The sequence below is a fragment of the Acinonyx jubatus genome, chromosome C1 (genome assembly GCF_027475565.1).
Source record: "Acinonyx jubatus isolate Ajub_Pintada_27869175 chromosome C1, VMU_Ajub_asm_v1.0, whole genome shotgun sequence".
Classification (NCBI taxonomy): domain Eukaryota; kingdom Metazoa; phylum Chordata; class Mammalia; order Carnivora; family Felidae; genus Acinonyx; species Acinonyx jubatus.
Window position 1 is genome coordinate 157,209,243 of NC_069381.1, and position 20,278 is coordinate 157,229,520.

General features: G+C 36.0%; 1 protein-coding gene and 1 long non-coding RNA gene across 3 annotated transcripts in view; both read right to left on the bottom strand.

Moving 5' to 3' along the window:
- The window catches only part of LOC128314062 (uncharacterized), a 263,838-nt gene that overhangs the window by 158,780 nt on the left and 84,780 nt on the right, over positions 1-20,278 (bottom strand). The gene's annotated exons all lie outside the window — the stretch shown is intronic.
- TLK1 (tousled like kinase 1) overlaps positions 1-20,278 on the bottom strand; it is a 196,332-nt gene that overhangs the window by 103,238 nt on the left and 72,816 nt on the right. For both annotated transcript variants that reach the window (XM_053215268.1, XM_027055511.2), the window contains exon 2: positions 1,725-1,843. In XM_053215268.1, coding sequence (XP_053071243.1) covers positions 1,725-1,843 — 119 coding nt within the window. The remainder of the gene's footprint in view (positions 1-1,724; positions 1,844-20,278) is intronic.

A 20,278-nucleotide genomic window follows, 5' to 3' on the forward strand; every position in this document is an offset into this window, starting at 1 on the left:
TGAATCAGATAACGCATTTCTAAGGAAAAAAAGGAAACAGAATTTTCATCAGTCATTTAACTGAAGAATTTCATCATATAATATTCTTCTACAGGAACGTGGACCACTTCATGCTCAAAGGATGCATGACAATATCCTTCATCCTTTATGATGCCTGTGCTGCTTGTGCACCAAGATTTACTTGACACAAAGAGCTTTTTAGTATGTTTAAATTCTTATTGAAATTTCTAATAAAGTTGTTTTTCATTATACTTTTATTCCTGCTATAAATTAATAGCAAAATAACTTAAAATGTAAAAATAGCAAAAGGACCTATTTGACCAGATGGTTCATGATGAGGACAGTTTTCGTAGTATACCAACAGCTATTTAAAACTTTACAGTTATAGGCTCTAAGGCAAAAAAAAATTGGTAAGTTTGATTATAACAAAATTAAAGAATCCTCTACAATGATCCTGTACAATGCTGGATACCATGAACAAAGTTGATAGACATGACAAAATGGGAAATGTTATCTGCACTGTATACAACTAACGTGGAATTGTTATGTAGAATATACAAAGAACATGGGAAAATCAGTTCAGTTTGAAAACAGTTTGAAAAAGTAATCACTAATCCTTATTGGAACAATTTATAAGAGACTCCCAAAAAGCCAACAAGCATATAAAAGAAATGTTCAAAATAACTGGTGGTATGAGTGAAAAAATGATACTATTGAGATACCTGTTAAACACTATCAAAAATGAAGAATCCAGATAATGCCAAATGTTTCTGAGATGTAGGGTTATATAAATGCTCATGCATTCTGTTGAAAGTGCAGATTAGTTGTATACAACTGCTCTGAATAGCAACCTTATACTATTTATTCAACTTAACTCTATACATACCCTATGACAGAGCAGTTCTGCTCCTGGGAACATAACCTCAATAAATGATCAGAAAGGTCCATAAGAGAACAAGTACATTACAGTTACTACCGTGTGAGGTAATGGGGAGCTGAAGACAACCTGATGTCTATCACTGGAAGGCCGAACAGATACACTTAATTTTTTTTTTTAATGTTTGTTTATTTTTGAGAGAGAGAGAGAGAGAGAAAGAACACACAAGTGGGGAAGGGACAGAGAGAGAGAGGGAGACACAGAATTTGAAGCAGGCTCCAGGCTCTGAGCTGTCAGCACAGAGCCTGATGCAGGGCTCAAACTCACAGACTGCAAGTCGTGACCTGAGCCGAAGTTGGATGCTTAACTGACTAAGCCACCCAGGCGTCCCCAGATACACTTATTTGTATTATCTGCTGTACAAATAAGAACATATACAGATAGGAACAAGGGTGACAGGGGCAAGGAAGAGATAAAGGACAGGAAAAATAAAAATTATATAATGGGAGAAAAGAACTACAATCTACTAAACTCATTTTTACTCCTGAAACCTATTAAGCTATAACAACATATATTAACGTATATATATTAACACACATATATTATATACACATATATATTATGTATACACATATATATTATATATATATATATAACATAATGCCCCCAAAGCATGTTATGCTGTATTAAAAATCAGATGTATAAATACTTTTTCCCTATACATTATAAAAATTACAGTAAGTAATAATTTGCTTTTAAGCACATATGTAGGGATCCTTTACAAAATATATTTTAGATCATTTAATACAAGGAAAGAATGTCAAATGAAGATTACAATCTTACTCACTTTTGCTCCAACACTGCAACTGCCAGTGCTTCCAGTGCTCCCACTTGCAACTCCTGTAAATCTAGCTTCCAATAATTCTTGCCTTCTTGGATCCAGACTATGAAGCTCATCCATTGCAACTATTAGGAAAAACAAAAAACAAAAAAAAAACATACACATATATATCTTCATATACACACAAACACAAATACATAGACATGGTTAGTTGAGATGTCAATATAAACTTAATGAATCAATTCTACAAACAGATGAGAGAGACTTTAAAATTTTTGTCCTGTCCCACACTCATTTAACATAACAATCTACAGTGGATTTCCAACAATTTTGACTGCAATCCACAGTTAGAAATATATTTTCCACACATCAGTACACAGAACACATACATACATATATTGAAAAATTCCGGGGGTGCCTTTTGGTTAAGTGTCTGACTCAATCTCAGCTCAGGTCATGCTCTCACAGTTCGTGAGATCGAGCCCCACGTCAGGCTCTGTACTGACAGCGTGGCACCTGCTTGGGATTCATTCATATTCTCTCTCTCTCTCTCTCTCTCTCTCTCTCTCAAAATAAATAAATAAATATACTTTTTAAAAAATTCTACAAATACTTCCTACCACATGCAGTGCACTCGATTATTTTCTATTTGTCTATTAGAAAAGAGAAAACACTGGTTGTGAGCTATTAAATTGATTTCATGAGCCATTAATGGACCATGGGTCCACAGTCTGAAAACACCACCCTCCTAGTAAAATCTCCCTATTCTTAGCTTATACAGAATTTTGACACTAAGTAACATTAGTAATTATTTTGTTTATATACACCTTATATCTGACTATATTTTCAACCGGGAAGAATTCTTTTGACTGTCACATCGCAAAGATTTTTTGGACATTGGATAGTTTTCAGTTTCTATCAAGTACATGAAAAACATACATATATTAAAAAGATCATTGAAGTAACATCTATTACTAAACAATCACTGGAGAATTAAGGGGGAAAAATTAACATCCTCTTGCAATTGTTAGTATGTAGACTAAAGCACCACAAACTCTAAAGTGCAATTAAACTTGTAAAATTCTTTTATTTATGTCTGTCAATTCTCTACTGATAAAACCTTAGAACTAATATTAAATGAGTGGTTCTCAAAAGGAACAAGGAAAATACTATCAGAATCCCAAATCACATGTGGACATTTTCAAACTACTCTAGACCCCTTCCACATACTCTGGCATTCCTCGATCTTAAAGGCTAACAATTATTCCTATAGATCTTATCTTTTAAAATTCCTTTCCTTACCTTTCATCTTTATCTGGATATAAGACTAGATGGATAAGGACTATCCTACCATGTATACTTGCATCTCTATACCTAAATATATCTTTCCTGCCCACTCTTCTTTCTTTCAACTCAAAAAGGTAACTATGTTTAAAAAGCTAAAGCCTTCAATTTTTGCTTTTCATCCTATTCCTTCTTGATATCCAAGGGATCTCACATTTGCATATACAGACCTAAAACTATAGATTCTTAGTAGAAAACAGGGGAAAGCACCATGATCTTGGATTTGTCAGTGATTTCTCAGATACGAAACCAAAAGCACAGGCAACAAAAGAAAAAATACATAAGTTGTAATTCATCAAAATTAAAAACTTTTGTGTATCAAAGGACACTATCAAAAAAGCCAAAAAACAACCAACAGAATGGGAGAAAATTATCTGCAAATCATATACCTCATAAAGGACTAATATCCAGAAATAAATCTTACAACTCAACAAAAAACAAACGGCCCAACAACAACAAACAACCCAATTTTAAAAATGGGCACAGGATATGAATAAACATGTCTTCAAAGAAATACAACTGGCCAGTAAGTACATGAAAAGAGGTTCAATATCAATCATTAGGGAAAGGCAAATCAAAACCACAATGAAGTATCACTTCACATGCATTAGGATGCTTATTACGATAAAACAGAAAATAGCAAGCATTACAAAGGATATGGAGAAATTTGAACCCTTGTGCATGGCTAGTGGGAATATAAACCGGTGCGGCCACTATGGAAAACCATATAGCAGTTCCTTAAAAAATTAAACATAGAATTACCATATGATCCAGAAAATCCACTTCTGAGTACATATACACCCAACAAAAGTGAAAGCAAGAACTGGAATAGATCTTTGTACATCAGTGTTCATAGCAGCATTATTCACAACAGCCAAAAAGTAGATGCAACCTTCATGTCCACTGATGAATGAATGGATAAACAAAATGTAGTATATGCAAAGAATGGATTATTCAGCATTAAAAATGAAGAAAATTTTGACAGAGGTCACAACACAGATAAACTTTGAAGACATTATGCTAAGTGAAATAAGCCAAACACAAAAGGACAAATACTATGTAATTCCATTTATATGAGGTTCCTAAATAGTAAAATTCACAGACACAGAAAGTAGATGGTGGTTGCCAGAGGGAGAGGGCCATGGTGGAATGAGGAGTTAAGTGATCAATGGATACAGAGTTTCAACTAGGGAAGACAGAAAAGTTCTGGAGACGGATGTTGGTGATGACGGTACAACGTGAATGTACTTAATGGCACTGAGCTGTACACCTAAAAAATGGTTAAAATGGTAAATATTGTATTATGTACACCTTATCACAATTCTTACAACTAATTTTTTAAAAATAAATAAAAAGGACTTCAAATTTTAACATAAAAATTAAAAGGCAAGCAAGAGACAGGAAGAAAATATTTGCAAAACATTTATGTGCTATATACTATTTCTACTCTTTGGCTTAGTAATGGGTTGATGGCCCACTGAAATTTAGCAAGGAAGATGAGAACCTAAGTCCCTGCTTTGACCCTGACCAACTAATAATGTATTTTGTTTCCGACTGTTTTTGTTTCTTAGATATATAGCTTCCTCTAGACCTCAACACTTCCCCATGAGGTCCTACAGGAAGCTATACACTCAAGGAAAAGCAAACAAACAAACAACTAGTTTCTAACCAAAACTCCTTACTAGGGGTCCCAACCTCATTATAGTCCTTAACACCATCTAACAAGTTTTTATGACATTTTAATAGCAATATATGCAAGAACCCCTGGTATAATTCATAACAAATAATAGATGCATAAGAAATATTAGTGTACTTATCTAAATAAAAATGTAACCTTGAATACTAAAGCCTTGCTTCCCAAAATGCAGTCAATGACCAGTAGCATCTATTCTCACCTCAGATGCTTATAAGAAATGCAATATCTTAGGTCCCATACCAAACCTACCAAATCAGAATCTGCATTTTAACAAGACCCTGAGGTAATTATTATGTGCACTCATGTTTGAGAAGCACTACTTTAGAATCTGGGTTCTCAAACTTTTCTGAAAAGGGCCCAATCATAAGTATTTCAGTCTTTGCAGGCCAATAGGCAAAATCATGTAGATACTTACATGAGAGAGAAAAACTTACTACAAACTTTTTACTGATAAATTCAGGATATAATAATAACAGTATGATACTTTTTAATGTTATAAAATAGAAGTCAGTGAATGAAAAATAATGGAATTGGGGAGTGGTAGCATTTTACTTAATTTGAGTTTCCAATCATCAAAATTTATTGCAAATACTCAACTGATAATGTTGATCAGGTTTTGTGTTTATCTTTGAACTGTTTTGTTGTTGTTGTTGTTGTTGTTGTTTTGACACATAGGTACTGCTAAATACTGAAATCAACCCACAAGCATATGATTTTAATTGAGTATATTCATTACTTTGAAGGCAGCTACAGAAGTCTCTTGGATTCTTCCTTTGATATTTACCTTTCAATGTGTTATCACACTACAGATTAATCATTTCCAATTGAAGGTTAGGTAGAAGTTCCTCAAATGCACAATTAAATGGATTTTAAGATATGGAAACTTTCTTTGCACTTGCATCAATGTCTGAAAAATGCTGCTGGAGCTGTATTTTATGATGAAAAATATATTCATGCAAATTCATATGGGAATGAAGATCTCACTTTGACAGTATAAGAAATGTATAAAGCAGCTTGATGTTACTTGTGATTTCAAACATCAGTTCCCACTGAAATGACTTTACTGCAGCTAAATTTCACATGAAAGCACTATTTTGCCTCATAATTTTAGGTCTGATTTATTTAAAAATATTTCCAAATCTCCAGAAAAAGCTAGTTTCAAAGCCAATCAGTATTTGACTAGTGGTTAAAGGCCATCTGCTTCATTCAGAAAAATTTCAATCTCAGTCCTAAACTCAAAAAATTGCAAAAAAATTTACCACTGCTAATAAGCCAGTCAAGATATTCAGCTTCTCTATGTCTAACAAAAATTCAGGCAGCTGATGCTAGTTAAATCCATGAGAGCAAATGAAGTTCACCACTGACAAACTGATTCAAGAACACAGAATGAATTCAAATTATTTTCTGCAAAGTACCTACTGATAAATAACACAACAAATAACCATAGCTTTGAACCTCTCAACATTTGTACAAGCCTTGTAAAGTTGTCCAACTAAGCCTTTTTCTGTTCCACACATATTTTTACCACCATCAGTTGTAGCACATCTTAGCGGATTCCACTTCAGATCGTACTTAAGTGTTTTCTCAACTTCAAAATATTCTCGTCTGTAGTTGCTCTCCACAGACTATTCACAGAGGTTAACTGTTCTGCCACTTCAAATCTGGCATGGACACCTTGAATAAACAACAACTGAATAGTCTCAATAACATCTGTTCACTCATTAAGAGCCAAGGAAAACCATTATAAATTACTTGCCTTGTTGTTGTTGTTGTTTTTTTAATGTTTATTTTTGAGAGAGAGAGAGAGACAGAGCATGAGCGGGAAAAAGACACAGAATCTGAAGCAGGCTCCAGGTTTTGAGCTGTCAGCACAGAGCCCGATGCGGGGCTTGAACCCACAAACCATGAGATCATGACCTGAGCTGAAGTCGGACACTTAACCAAATGAGCCACCCAGGTGCCCCACTTGCCTTGTTTTTTTAATACACTATTAATGTTACTTCAAATGTCGTCAATTCTTAAATCAAGTGTTCTTGCCCAAAAAAATCTATGGTCTAAAACAAGTTTTTGTCCGCCCCCTCCCCCCCTGACACATTTCTTTGCTACAATCAAACACAATTTAATTAACTCACCATCAGTAAATGGCTTTCCTTGCTTGGCTAACAAACGAACCACTTGGAAACTTATTTTGGTGGCAGTCTCATTTTCAATTTTTATTTTTATGAAGAAATTATGCTGTGATAAGATATTCCATTTTAAATTGACTGTTACTTTAAGAAAATTGAGGGTTGAAAAAAAAGAAATATAGAAATAAAGAGAGAAAATGGAGAGTTGAGAAGTGTGGTGTATGCTTAGTCTAATAATGTCAACATATATTCTTCTCTAACAGCTACAGTGTCACTGCGTAATAAAAAAAAATGTTTTGCTCTCTGATTCAACAAAATAATACACACTCCACTGTGCCTTAAAAGTATGCCACTCATAGTCCATTTTTCTTTCTTTTCTTGTTTTGACATGATAGATATGCACTGGTATAAAAAAAATAAAAGAAATATCGCAGGCTGGCAATACACATGGCACTCAAAACACCATCAAGTTATAACTGCAGCACTGAAATTTGTAGTGCACCAAGAGCTGTATGAAGTGCTGAGAATGCCATACAGGGTCTCTGTCACAACTACTCAGCTCTGCCATTAAAATGCAAAAACAGCTGTGTTCCAATAAAACTTTATTTATGGACACTAAAATTTGAATTTCACATGTCACAAAGTATTATTCTTTCAATTTTTTTAACCATGCAAAAATAGGCAGTTTGCAGACTTGTAATAGCAAGTACATTTCAAAGATTTTAATCTTTTATGGACTCAAACTATCACTTCTGACACTTATCCAAAAATTTGGTCCTAATTACAAGAGGTGCGATTTTCTGAAGAATATGTAATTTCACTATAATCCATTAAACTCTTTATTATATGATAAATGTTTATACTTTTGAAAAAGAAACCAAAGCCACTATAAAGACCATACCATCCTTAAAGAATACCTGTCTCTAAATAGAACCACATGACTCATAATTATGCTACTATTCTCACTACTAAAATTTATTATAAACCCAAAATTTCACATAAAAAACATAACAAGACATCACTACCTGAATTAGAAATCACATCCCATTCTATAAAGAAAAATTTTAGGGAAACATAAATGAAAGCCACAATTTTACACAGTTTGTCATGGCCCCTTCTAATAAACATTTCTCTCTCTCTCTCTCTCTCTCTCTCTCTCACACACACACACACACACACACACACACACACACTCAATAAATTTTACTTTTTATAAAACTATAGTCTCCCAAGGTGACCAGTCTAAAAAAAAGGAGGTATTTGGACACAGTATTAGTTCTGGTTAGTCAGCATTACTTTATAATTCTATCACCTTTTTTATAACAAGGAATCTACCTTTCATTGTATCATTTTTAATTACCTTAAGACTTCATCTTCCTTGGCAGATAGTCAAAACAAAATCACGGTATCTAGAAAGCATGTTTTCAAAAGGTTAATACTAGTTACTAAAAAGTAAAGGAAATGAATTTGTTCACTTAGACCTTCCTAATAGATTCAGCTGCTACTGAGCCATTGCCTCACATTTTTAAATTTAAAACTTCCTGAAGTCTGAAAATATTTTAATTCATTCCAGATTTTAATTGTTACTTTTTATATTTCATCTGATAAGCTGATTTATACAGAACAGTTAAGGTCTTTGTTCTATTAATACTTTTCACATTATGCCTGATAAGGCAAAGAACTCTGATTAAAAACAGAAACACTATGATAAAGTTAGAAATTATTTTCACAAGATAAAATATTCCATTTAAATCATTCATTTTCATTAGTTTTTTAATGCATTTGAAAATTTAGGACACAAAAAGAATTTAAGAAATCTACACTGTTCAACACTCCAGAATTACCTCCAACTCTTGTCTTTAAACATGTTTTATTTTTTTTTTAATGTTTATTTCTTTCTTTCTGAGAGAGTGCAAGCGTGAGTACATGTATGTGCAGGGGAGGAATAAAGAAGGGGAGACAGCATCCCAAGCAGGCTCCACACTGTCAACGCAGAGCCCGATGCAAGGCTCTAACTCAGGAACACTGAGATTGTGACTGAGCCTAAATCAAAAGTCAGACTCTTACCAACCCACTCAGGTGCCCCTAAATACCATTTTAACATGGTTGATAGAATATATCTATTTTCATATACAGTATTTTCTATCACATATTTAGTGAACATAGCTGTAATTTTTGTTGCGTATATCGCATTTCAACGTTTATTCCATGGCTTGATTTCCAATTTAAAACCAAATATCCTGGGGCACCTGCATGGCTCCACTGGTTAAGCGACTGACTTTGGCTCAGGTCATGATCTCGTGGTTTGTGAGTTTGAGCTCCATGTCGGGCTCTGTGCTGACAGCTCAGAGCCTAGAGACTGCTTCAGATTCTGTGTCCCCCTCTCTCTCTGCTCCCTCCTGTCCCCCACACTCAGGCTCTGTCTCTCTCTCCCTCTCAAAAACAAATAAACATTTAAAAAAATCAAATAAACAAATAAATAAAACTAAATATCCTAATTTTTTGGTAGTTAAATCAACATGTTAAATAGCTATCATAAAAGTAGCCCAATTTCCTTCATAACCATTTCCCCCCATGAATCTAATAAAAACATCTCCCACATTTTTTCTAATGATTTTAAATATTAGCATTTGAAATTTTAATCCATTTAGAGTTTAATTGTCTATCACTAGAATTTTTTCCAAAAGAAAATGTTACACAACTTCTCAGAAATGCAACCTCTCCCAGTGATTTGAAATATTTTTCTGGTCATCTATCATATTCTCACATAACCATGGGTCTGTTTTTGTATTTTATTCTGTTTCATGAAACTATTTCTGAGCCATATACATTTATCCATCTACCTACACAAATACATATGTACTGTACACATATACATAAATATACTCACACCAAATATTTCATGTAGAATGACTTAAAGAGTAAGCATAGAAAGTCAAGTTCCTCAATCTAGAGCACACATTTAATTATACAAGCCTGTGGTTAAAGAGAAGACAAGTCTGATCTAGAATCACACTCCAAGTCAGATTAATACCTCAGCTTATCTTTAAGATACTTAGTCATTTTAAACAGTTTTGTTGTAACCCTTACAGCAAAGAATTCAGACATACTGAGACCAAATTATTCAGAAAAGGAAATATAGATTACATCAGGGGTAAAGCAGAGAGTTCTAGTTTTTGCTTCTCTACCCTATCACGACCTTAGAAAACGAGTAATAATTTAATTTCAATTTTACTCTTACAAATTAAAAAAACAGGGAGCCTGGGTAGCTCTGTCGGTTAAGCATCTGACTCTCGATTTCGGCTCAGGTCATGATCTCATGTTTTGTGACTTCGAGCCTCTCTACTCTGATAGCACAGAGGCTGCTTTGGATTCTCTCTCTCCTCTTCCCCTACTTGCATGTGCATGCACGCGCACTCTCTCAAAATAAATCAATAAATATTTTTAAAAAATAATGTCTAACAGTTTTTTTTTCCCCAACAAAAATGAACACACAGACAGGTTGTATAAATATGGCCAAGTTCCTTAACCATGTTTTAACTTTTTTTATATGTAAAATGGATAATAAATGTAACTGTTAGTTGTTAGAGTAAAACAAGTGTATATGCAGAGTTTTAAACTAAATCTGTCGCTTAGTAAGTATTCAATAAAGTGTGAGCATATATGTATGCTACAATACAACTGCTTACTGAAGATTGACCTATTTTACACACACACACACACACACACACACACACACACACACACACACACACACGCTCCCTTCTAGCTTTCTCCCTGAGGTTAGAATTTCTGGTATGTAAAACGACATGTACTTCAGTGCCTGAATTTCTTCTGTTAATGTCAAAGTAATATAACTCCTATTCTTCTACCTTCATGTTTATAATTACTTGCTGTTTTTAAAACCAATCTCTCTCATGTACACACATGCATATACATATAAATGTGTGTATATATACACAGACACATAAATGTATTTTTATAGTAGGCTATTTCTCTATTTTAACATATAGTTCTCATTTTAAAGATAACATTGAGACGCTGAGAGATAAGTCATATTACCTTTTGTTAGAACTTAAACCCACTCAGCTAAGCACCCCTATCCCAAAAGAGCAGTAAGAGTATGGTATGTGTGGTGTGTGGTGTGTGTGTGTGAGAGAGAGAGAGAGAGAGAGATAGAAAGGGAAAGGAAGAGGGGGAGAGAAAGAGACAGAACGCATGTGCTTGCTCATGTAAAAAGGAATGTTTTCTGAGAAATCTCCAAAATAGGCATTTGGCTGAGACTTGACCTAGTTCACTTTCTTCTTACTACCACAAAGTAAACTGGTATCCTATCCCCAACCTAAGTACTAATTACTTAAGAATCTTTTTTAGTTTCATGCCTTTTCCCATTATTAATGTAATACATGCTGGATGAAATGATACAGAAAACTAAAACTGAAAGGCCCAATACTCCCCGTCTCCCAAATTCCCACTCCTCAGAGGTAACCATTTTGATATACCTTCAAAAGGACAGTGATGATTTACTGCCCCACACTACTCCTTTTTGGTCTGTTCTATCCCAACAAGGCAGAGTGAAAGAAGGGCTACTGAAAGTTACTTCATATGGTCCATGTGCATCAGGGAAATAAATCTCTGACAAGGAAGGAAGTTGCATTCACTCTACCTAAGAAGTCCAAGTTGAGCACTACCTACCCATTAAAACACTTCTTAAAACAATGTATTATAATAAATAAGGATAAAATATCTTAATGTTTACACAGTGATTTCAACATAAGTATTATTTTACCAACATCATCTCTATCATATCCTCAACAAGACTCCTAAAATGGATTTCTGTGGAAATTTATTGTAGCAATACAGCTTTAGGGTTAAGAACATGGGTTTAATCAGACTGAGTTCAAATCCCAGCTCTGTCCTAAAATCCTGGTAATAACACAGCCTACTTCACAGAATTCTTATGCAAATTAAATGAGATGATACTTGTAAGCCTTGTAGCAGGTTCCTGGAATATATAGCCTCCACAATTTTTACTTAACTATAACTGAGTCCTAGAAAAGTAAGCAACTTGCCCAAAACCACACACCAAGTTAAGTCATGTGAGAAGAGAAAGCAACAGAAGAATATTAACAAACAGTGGAGTATTCTAATTTACTCACTTTCAATTTCTCTAGCCTAAGTTTTCAAATAAAGAAAAAAAAATACTAAAGTCTTTAAATTAATAAACCCAAAAGATTCCCAACAAAACAAACCACTCTGCCTAGGAACCCTACCTGCTCTCAACGCCCACACAGACATGTTTAACATAAATTATCCTGCTCAATGAAAATAAAAACACACTTAGCCATCATTCCCAACTCTAAATTGCTATACAACTCCAGAGTATGTCAACAGTTTAGGTGCCAGATACATAAATGTGTGTATAAACCCATTAAGATCATAACGTGCCGCTAGAAAGACACATTTCCAAAGACCAAACCACCCAACAAACAAAATTTTTAAATTTTAGTAATATTTCCTATTACCTGCAACCTTAATAGAAACACCAACCTGCAATTCCAGATAAATATGTAAACTAAGAAAATCAGTTTTAACGAAGGATGAGAAATTATAATTTTTGACAGACTGAACCATATGCAGCAGTATCGAAACATTTTTAATCTACAAAATGGGTTCATACGGTTCAACCTATGTACTCGATGACCTGAATGGCCTAAAGTATAATCAATCCCCTCGTATCTTTACAAATGATTATGACTGCCATTTTTCAGTTTTCAGTGATTCAAAGAAACTATGGGTCACATCATTCTCATACATCTTTTACTTGTGTATTATCTCAAAGCTGCCAAAACAGAGTGATACATGCAAAGCCTTATTAAGCATAAGGCTTACAAGGTACCATTAATATGCAATGAAATTAAATAAATATGTAAGTTTATAATTTATCTGAAGCTTTGGCCCTCAAATTTTACACCATAATGTTCCAGCAAATCTATACATTTAAAACCTCTGACTTATACCAAGTTTTCTTTCTATTATACCAATTTTCTGACTTAACATTTCCCAATATCAAGCTATCTGCCTTATGAAAAAAAGGACATTATCTTTATAAAATAAGGACAAGAAGCAATTTCACTCCTTTCCTTTTTTACCACTGGTCACGAACCCCAAATTACCAACAATAAAGAAAAACACAAAAATGTAAATAAAATGGAGCCTAAAATTCCCACCCATAATCCTACTACCCAAAGATAACCAAAGTCAACACTATTCATGTTTATTTTCTCCCAGTCTTTTTTCTATATACTTTTTATCCAACAACTAACATTATACTTCATAGTAGCCCCTGGCATTCAAAAATGTTTCCACGTTCATAATATCAACCATTTGCAAAAGACCCTAAATTCAATTCTCAGTTTGGGTTTGATTTTCCTTATCTATAGTCATATATCTAGAAAATCACAGAGTTATCCCAACCCCCACCCCCGACCACCAAAAAACTATTTTGTTTTTGAAAAATCTTTCCCCCAAATAAACCCAATTAATAACATTAATAATGAAAATGGCAGTGGCAGTTCTTTGCCATAAAAAAGCTTCAGATAAATTATAAATTTATGTATTTAATTTTACTGCATATTAATGCTACTACCCTATGCAGTATACATGTTTTAATGAAATTTATTTAAATTTCCTACAAGCAACTTAAACTTTTGTATTAAAACTGATGATTGTCAAACTGTGTGATGGGTATGTTAAGGTTCATTGCAATATTCATCCTACTTCGATAAATTAAAAGATGTTTCCATAACAAAAAATTAACAATTTTTTATATTTTCCTGCATTCCTATGAAGGAATTTATCTTCTCTTCACAAATTTCAGAACTAAAAGCAGAATCTGGTAGCCATCACTGTCAAGATTCTACACTAATTACTATTTTGTATCTGCTGTTCTTACAAAAGCAATTTTCCACATTATGACACGTTTTCATGAACATTATTTCATGACTACCTAACATTCCATTAAATGGATGTACAGTAATATATTTAATTATTTCTCTACCACTGGTGATTCAAACGTTTTCTAATTTCTTGCTATTGAAAACAGTGCTGCAACAAACATCCTTCTACCTAAAATGCTTTGTTTGGATTAGAATTATTTCCTTTAAACAATGACTCCCAAGGCGTAGTAGGAAAACTACTATGTAAGTATTCATTTATCTCTCCCAGATTCACCTCAGCAATCTCCATCCAGAGTCAAAAGGTAACTGCAGAAATGAGTTAACCAAGTATAAGGATGTGATCTTTAGAAAGGCCTGCTGCAAAGAAATTCCTACCTTTCCATAATTGATAGGAATTATGTGCCTGACCAGTGCCTGAACTGGTCGTGGAAACAATGTGGTTGGTATATGGTAGGAAGAAGGTATCCCCAATAAAAACCTTGAAAGCGGAGTCTTCTAGTGAACTTCCCCAGATAGGCACACTGCACACTTGTTGCTGCACTCTCATGGGGGAAGAGTGTGTACTCTGCGTGCCCCCTCTAGTGAGGGAGAGAACTTAAGGAAGCCTCCATATGGATTCCTCTACTCCTGCCTATGTATTTTCCCTTAAGATCCAGCTATGTATCTTCACTATGTTATTATAATGCACATCAAAGATGAGTACAACTATATGCTGAGCCCACTAGCCTTTCTAACTAATCTCTGAAATAGAAGTGGCCTTGGGGACACCTGACATAGTATGTGAAGCCCCTTCAGCCTACTTGACCACTCTAAAACAGGCTGACACCATGTTCATAGCCCTAAGTAAAAACTAGAGACTACCCCGCCATTTGAAGTTATGGAGAACCCCAAGTAAAGTTAAATTTCACAAATCTCCCTTCCCCTGCCAAGACAGGGAAACACTGTAGTTCTGAAACTCCCTGGCAAACAGTCATTTTGAGTCTGCAGCTTTATCAACGAGCTGGCATATCTCCTCTTACTAGAAGATAAGTTCCAAAAAAATAGGAACTTGGGGGAGTTTGTTTACTAAAATATCAAGGTGCCTAAAAGAATGCCCTACCACATAGAGACTGTCAATAAATATTTCTTGAATGAATAAATGGATATTCTCAGGCATCCCCAAAATTTCAAACTTAAGAAACCTGGTCTAAAAGACAACCAAATCGGTATTTCAGCTCTACTGCTTTAGTAATTCTCAGCCTCAGTTTCCTCATTCACAAAATGAAAACAACCATGTAACCTACTGGCATGAAGACAAATGCAATACTCCTCCTGGCATATAACAGACAGTCAGTAACATGAAGACACCTTATTTAGAAAGCCAAAGAACTACAGTTTCACATAACTCAATAAGAAAATCAACATAATAAAAAAATTACTTTAGTCAGGTAGAATATTAAATACTGTCACTTGGAAAGTATTACAGTTTCTATGTGTCTTCCTAATTAGAGATTCCAGGATGGATTCACAGACACCAGTGAGGAGTCCACTATAGTGATCCAGGTAAGAGGCACTAGACTGAACTAGTGTCACAGATCAGAAAGGTACCCAGGAGATGAAAAAAAAACCAGGACTTGGTAGTAGACTGAATGTGAAAAGTAAGGGAAAGGGGAATGCTTCTGGTTTACACATGGATAATTGGCAGTAACAGTAAGTAACTATAAACGGAACTGGTTTGGGGAAACAGATCACGAGTTCCTTTTTGAAGACACTGAATTTGGCGTGTTTTAGCGACAACGGTGAGTTTCTTCCTGCAGGTCTCACTTATCTAGTCACCTGACAATAAACACTAAGGCCCAGTTACCTATCTTATGGGCAATGGTTCCATTATCATTAGCAAACAGTATGGGGTAGCAGGAAGGAAGAATAGGTACAAAATAAAGCCCAGTTCAATATACAAACAAGTACAAAGGATGAGGAAAAACTGGTTTCACTGACCTTTTAGACATTTAAAAATTCATCCATACCATGGATCACTTATACAATCAGCAGTATTGTAAGTCACTGGGCCTAAAAGAAGACTGTGTTCACACGAATAATTCTATATGATGCATAAAATCAATCCTGTGTCTTTTTTAGTGATATTATATGTACTTCATCTTTCCAAATTGCTGTTCATGTACTTTAAAAACAATGACTGGGGGGGGGGGGGGGCGCACCTGGATGGCTCGTCAGTTAAGTGCCCAACTTCAGCTTAGGTCATAATCTTAGGGTTCATGGGCTCGAGCCCTGAGTCTGGCTGTGTGCTGGCAGCTCAGAGCCTGGAGCGTGCTTCAGATTCTGTGTGTGTCTCTCTCTCTCTAACCTCCCCCACTTACACTGTCTCTCCCTCAAAAATAAATAAACATTAAAAAGAGAGAGAGACAGAGGGAGACAGAGAGAGAGAGAGAGCTGCATTGGAGAGGTAGGATTTGTTCATCAATAGATTGTCCTGTCATAGTAAAAGGAAAAAGTAGTCGCAGATATCATTTACTTAACTATACATTCATTATTACTACTGAGAGGATGAAAAATATTTCAGATTCACCCAAAATTCTCAAGCCAATTGAAATATTAAAAATAAAAGCAGGGGCACCTGGGTAGCTCAGTCAATTGAGCTTCCAACTTTATCACTGAGGTCATGCATGAACTCACAGTCTGTGAGTTTCAGCCCCAGGTTGAGCCCCGCACTGGGCTCTGCAAGGAGTGTGGAGCCTGCTTGGGATTCTCTTCTCTCCTTCTCTCTGCCCCTCACCCACTCATATGGCAAACACTCTCTCTTAAAATAAATACACTTAAAAAAATAAATAAGAGCAAACAAGAAGTTTCTACTTCTAGTAATGGTGATTAGGTAAATCAGACCAATCTTCTGGCTCAGGAAACTTGAAAAGTTGGACTTTTTTTTTTTTTTTTTTTTTTTAAGTCTACTAAGAGATATCAGGTAATGAAGAATCATGGGGCCAAAGTTCAAGAAAAGAAACTCCAGAGAGTGGAGTCTGATATACCAAGCTTCCCCTACCTGTAGAAGCATCTGCTGATTCTAGAACTAGTGACTTAGAAGCTGAGATGCTAAGCAAAACTTTGGCAATATCACTGGGCCAGCCAGGCAAAAAAAAAAAAAAAAGAAAAAAAAGATGAAATCCAGAGCCTCCCCCAAACACTGCACTGGGATCCCAATCTTGGAGCAAGAGTGAATAGGATTAAAGCCAAGCTTCTAATCTCAATCCTTAAAAGTAGATCAAGAGAATCTGAGATTTTACAGTGCCCCTGTATTTCTGCCAAAATTAATGTAAATCCTCTGTCATAGAAGACTGCCATTATTCTAGGCCCCAAATTATCTCTATGGTTTTTCATTAAAAATGTCCCGAATGCAATTAAAAAATAAAACAACAAAAAAGAAACCCAAGAAAATAACACATGACTGAAAAGCAAATAAAACATGGAACAAGACTCAAAGGGATCTAGATAATAAAGTTACCAGACACAGACTTCCAAATAATTACACTGAAAAGTAAGACTGAGAACTTTGACAGAGAACCTGAAACTAAAAAGAGAACCAAACTGATTTCTAGAACAGTAAAAGGACCTAAGTTAAGAACTCAGCAGATGAGTTTGACACATATTAAACATAGCTTAGAGAATTAATGAGATAGAAGGTATCTCAGAAAAATACACCTTTTATTTTTTTTTTAATGCTTATTTATTCTTGAGAGAGAGAGAGACACAGAGTGAAAGTGGGGGAGGAGCAGAGAGAGAGGGAAACACAGAATCTGAAACAGGCTTCAGGCTCCAAGCTGTCAGCACACAGCCCGACGCAGGGCTCGAACCCACAAACCGTGAGATCATGACCTGAGCTGAAGTCGGACGCTCAACTAACTAAGCCACCCAGGCACCCCAGAAAAATATACCTTTTAAAATGTACATTAGGAATAAAAAGATGAAATACAGAAAAAAGCATAAGAAACATAAAGCACACAGTAAGAAAATCTAATCCATGTATAACTACAGTTCCAGAAGGAGAGAAGATGACAGGGCAGAAGAACTATTTGAAATGGTATGGGCTAAAAATTTCCCAAAACTTATAAAAGCCCTCAACCATGCTGTCCAACAAAATATTCTGCAGTGATGTGATGAGGGAGCATAAGGCAAGCTGACACCCCACAAACCACTCCCCTCCCCCACTAAAAATGGGATATGTGTGATATTCCTCAGGTACTCCTGGCTGCCCAAGAACAAGGGAAAGGACAGAAAACAATTGGTTAAACTGATAGAAGTTCCATCAGTTTACACATATCTATCAATGGCCTCATCTCCAAGAACTCTCTACTACCTTAATTATAATGCTTTGCTAGAGGGAAAAACAACCTTATTAGCTAGACCTCCAGTAATCTGTTAAGTCCTCTTCAGCATATGGAAATCCTTTCAAGAAATTTCCTCTTGGGGGTGGGAGGGAGGGGACGGTGGGTGACGGGTATTGAGGAGGGCACCTTTTGGGATGAGCACTGGGTGTTGTATGGAAACCAATTTGACAATAAATTTCATATATTGAAAAAAAAAAAGAAATTTCCTCTTGACTGTATCTCCCCCAAATCCACAGTATATAAGCAGTCACTCTTCACAAACCCAGTGCAGCTCTTTCTGCCCAGGCTCCTGTCTCCATGCTTTAGTAAATTACCTGTTTGCACCAAAGACAGGTCATCTCTACACTCCCACCCCACCAACACCCCCAAACCTCATCAGAAAAGGTTTTCCATCTGCCAGTAAGGCAGCCAATAACTACATATAGCTACTGAGTACTTGAAAAGAGAGGAACTTAATTTCTAACTTCTTAAATGATCATTTATCATTTAAATAGCCACATATAGGGGCGCCTGGGTGGCTCAGTGGGTTAAGCGGCCAACTTCGGCTCAGGTCATGATCTCGCAGTCCGTGAGTTCCAGCCCCGTGTCGGGCTCTGGGCTGACAGCTCAGAGCCTGGAGCCTGTTTCAGATTCTGTGTCTCCCTCTCTCTGACCCTCCCCCGTTCATGCTTTGTCTCTCTCTGTCTCAAAAATAAATAAATGTTAAAAAAAAAAAAAAGTTTAAAAAAAAAATAAACAAATAACCACATATAGGTAGTGGCGCACTGGATAGTACAGCCACAAGTCACAGATCTAAGAAGTCCTACACACACCAAGTAGATGAAAAGAAAAGCATACCTAGACACATCATGGTAAAACTGCCTAAAGCCAAAAATACCGCCCGGTCCCCCCAAAACCTGGAAAGCAACCAGAAGCTGCAAACTAGATTACCATCAAAGGAGCAACAATAAGACTGATAGCTGACTTTAGAACAAAACAATGGAAATCAGGTCTCGACTGGATAACACACAATGAGCTGAATGAATGAAAAGAACTACCTATCTAGATTTGATGTCCTGTCAAAACAAAAACTTTTCAAGAATAAAGATGGGGAAAAGACTTATGGGATAAGCAGTAACAGAGAATTCCACACCAGATAGGCCCAAATAGAGTAAACACTAAAGAGCATTCTTCAGGCAAACAGAAAATCAACTCAGCCTAAAAAAAAAAAGTAAATGCAACATCACTATATAAAACACTAATATCTTATGGATGGCTAAAATACATGTAGAACCAAACTATGCAGTAATAATAGTATATAATTCAGAAGAGGGAAATGTACAGTTCATTTTTCCAAAGTTGTTGCATTGACCAGGAAAAGGAAAAAATACTTACACTGCACTTTACTAACTCAAGGAGGTATGTATATATGTTAAGTTTATTTTAATTTTTTTTTAATTTTTTTTTTCAACGTTTATTTATTTTTGGGACAGAGAGAGACAGAGCATGAACGGGGGAGGGGCAGAGAGAGAGGGAGACACAGAATCGGAAACAGGCTCCAGGCTCTGAGCCATCAGCCCAGAGCCCGACGCGGGGCTCGAACTCACAGACCGCGAGATCGTGACCTGAGCTGAAGTCGGACACTTAACCGACTGCACCACCCAGGCGCCCCAAGTTTATTTTAATTTTTGAGAGAGAGAGAGAGTACAAGCCGGGGGGGAGGAGCAGAGAGAGAGGGAGAGAGAATCCCAAGCAGGCTCCATACTGCCAGTACAGAGCCCCAATGAGGGGGGCTTGAACCCACAAACCATGAGTTCACGACCTGAACCAAAGTTGGACACTTAACTGACTGAGCCACCCAGGTGCCCCAAGGAGGTATATTTTAATTTCTGGGATAGCCACTAAAAAAAAAAATTAGGATAGGGGCGCCTGGGTGGCTAGGTCAGTTGAGCATCTGACTTTGGCTCAGGTCATGATCTCACAGTCTGTGGGTTCAAGCCCCACGTCGGGCTCTGTGCTGACAGCTCAGATCCTGGAGCCTGTTTCGGATTCTGTGTCTCCCTCTCTCTCTGCCCCT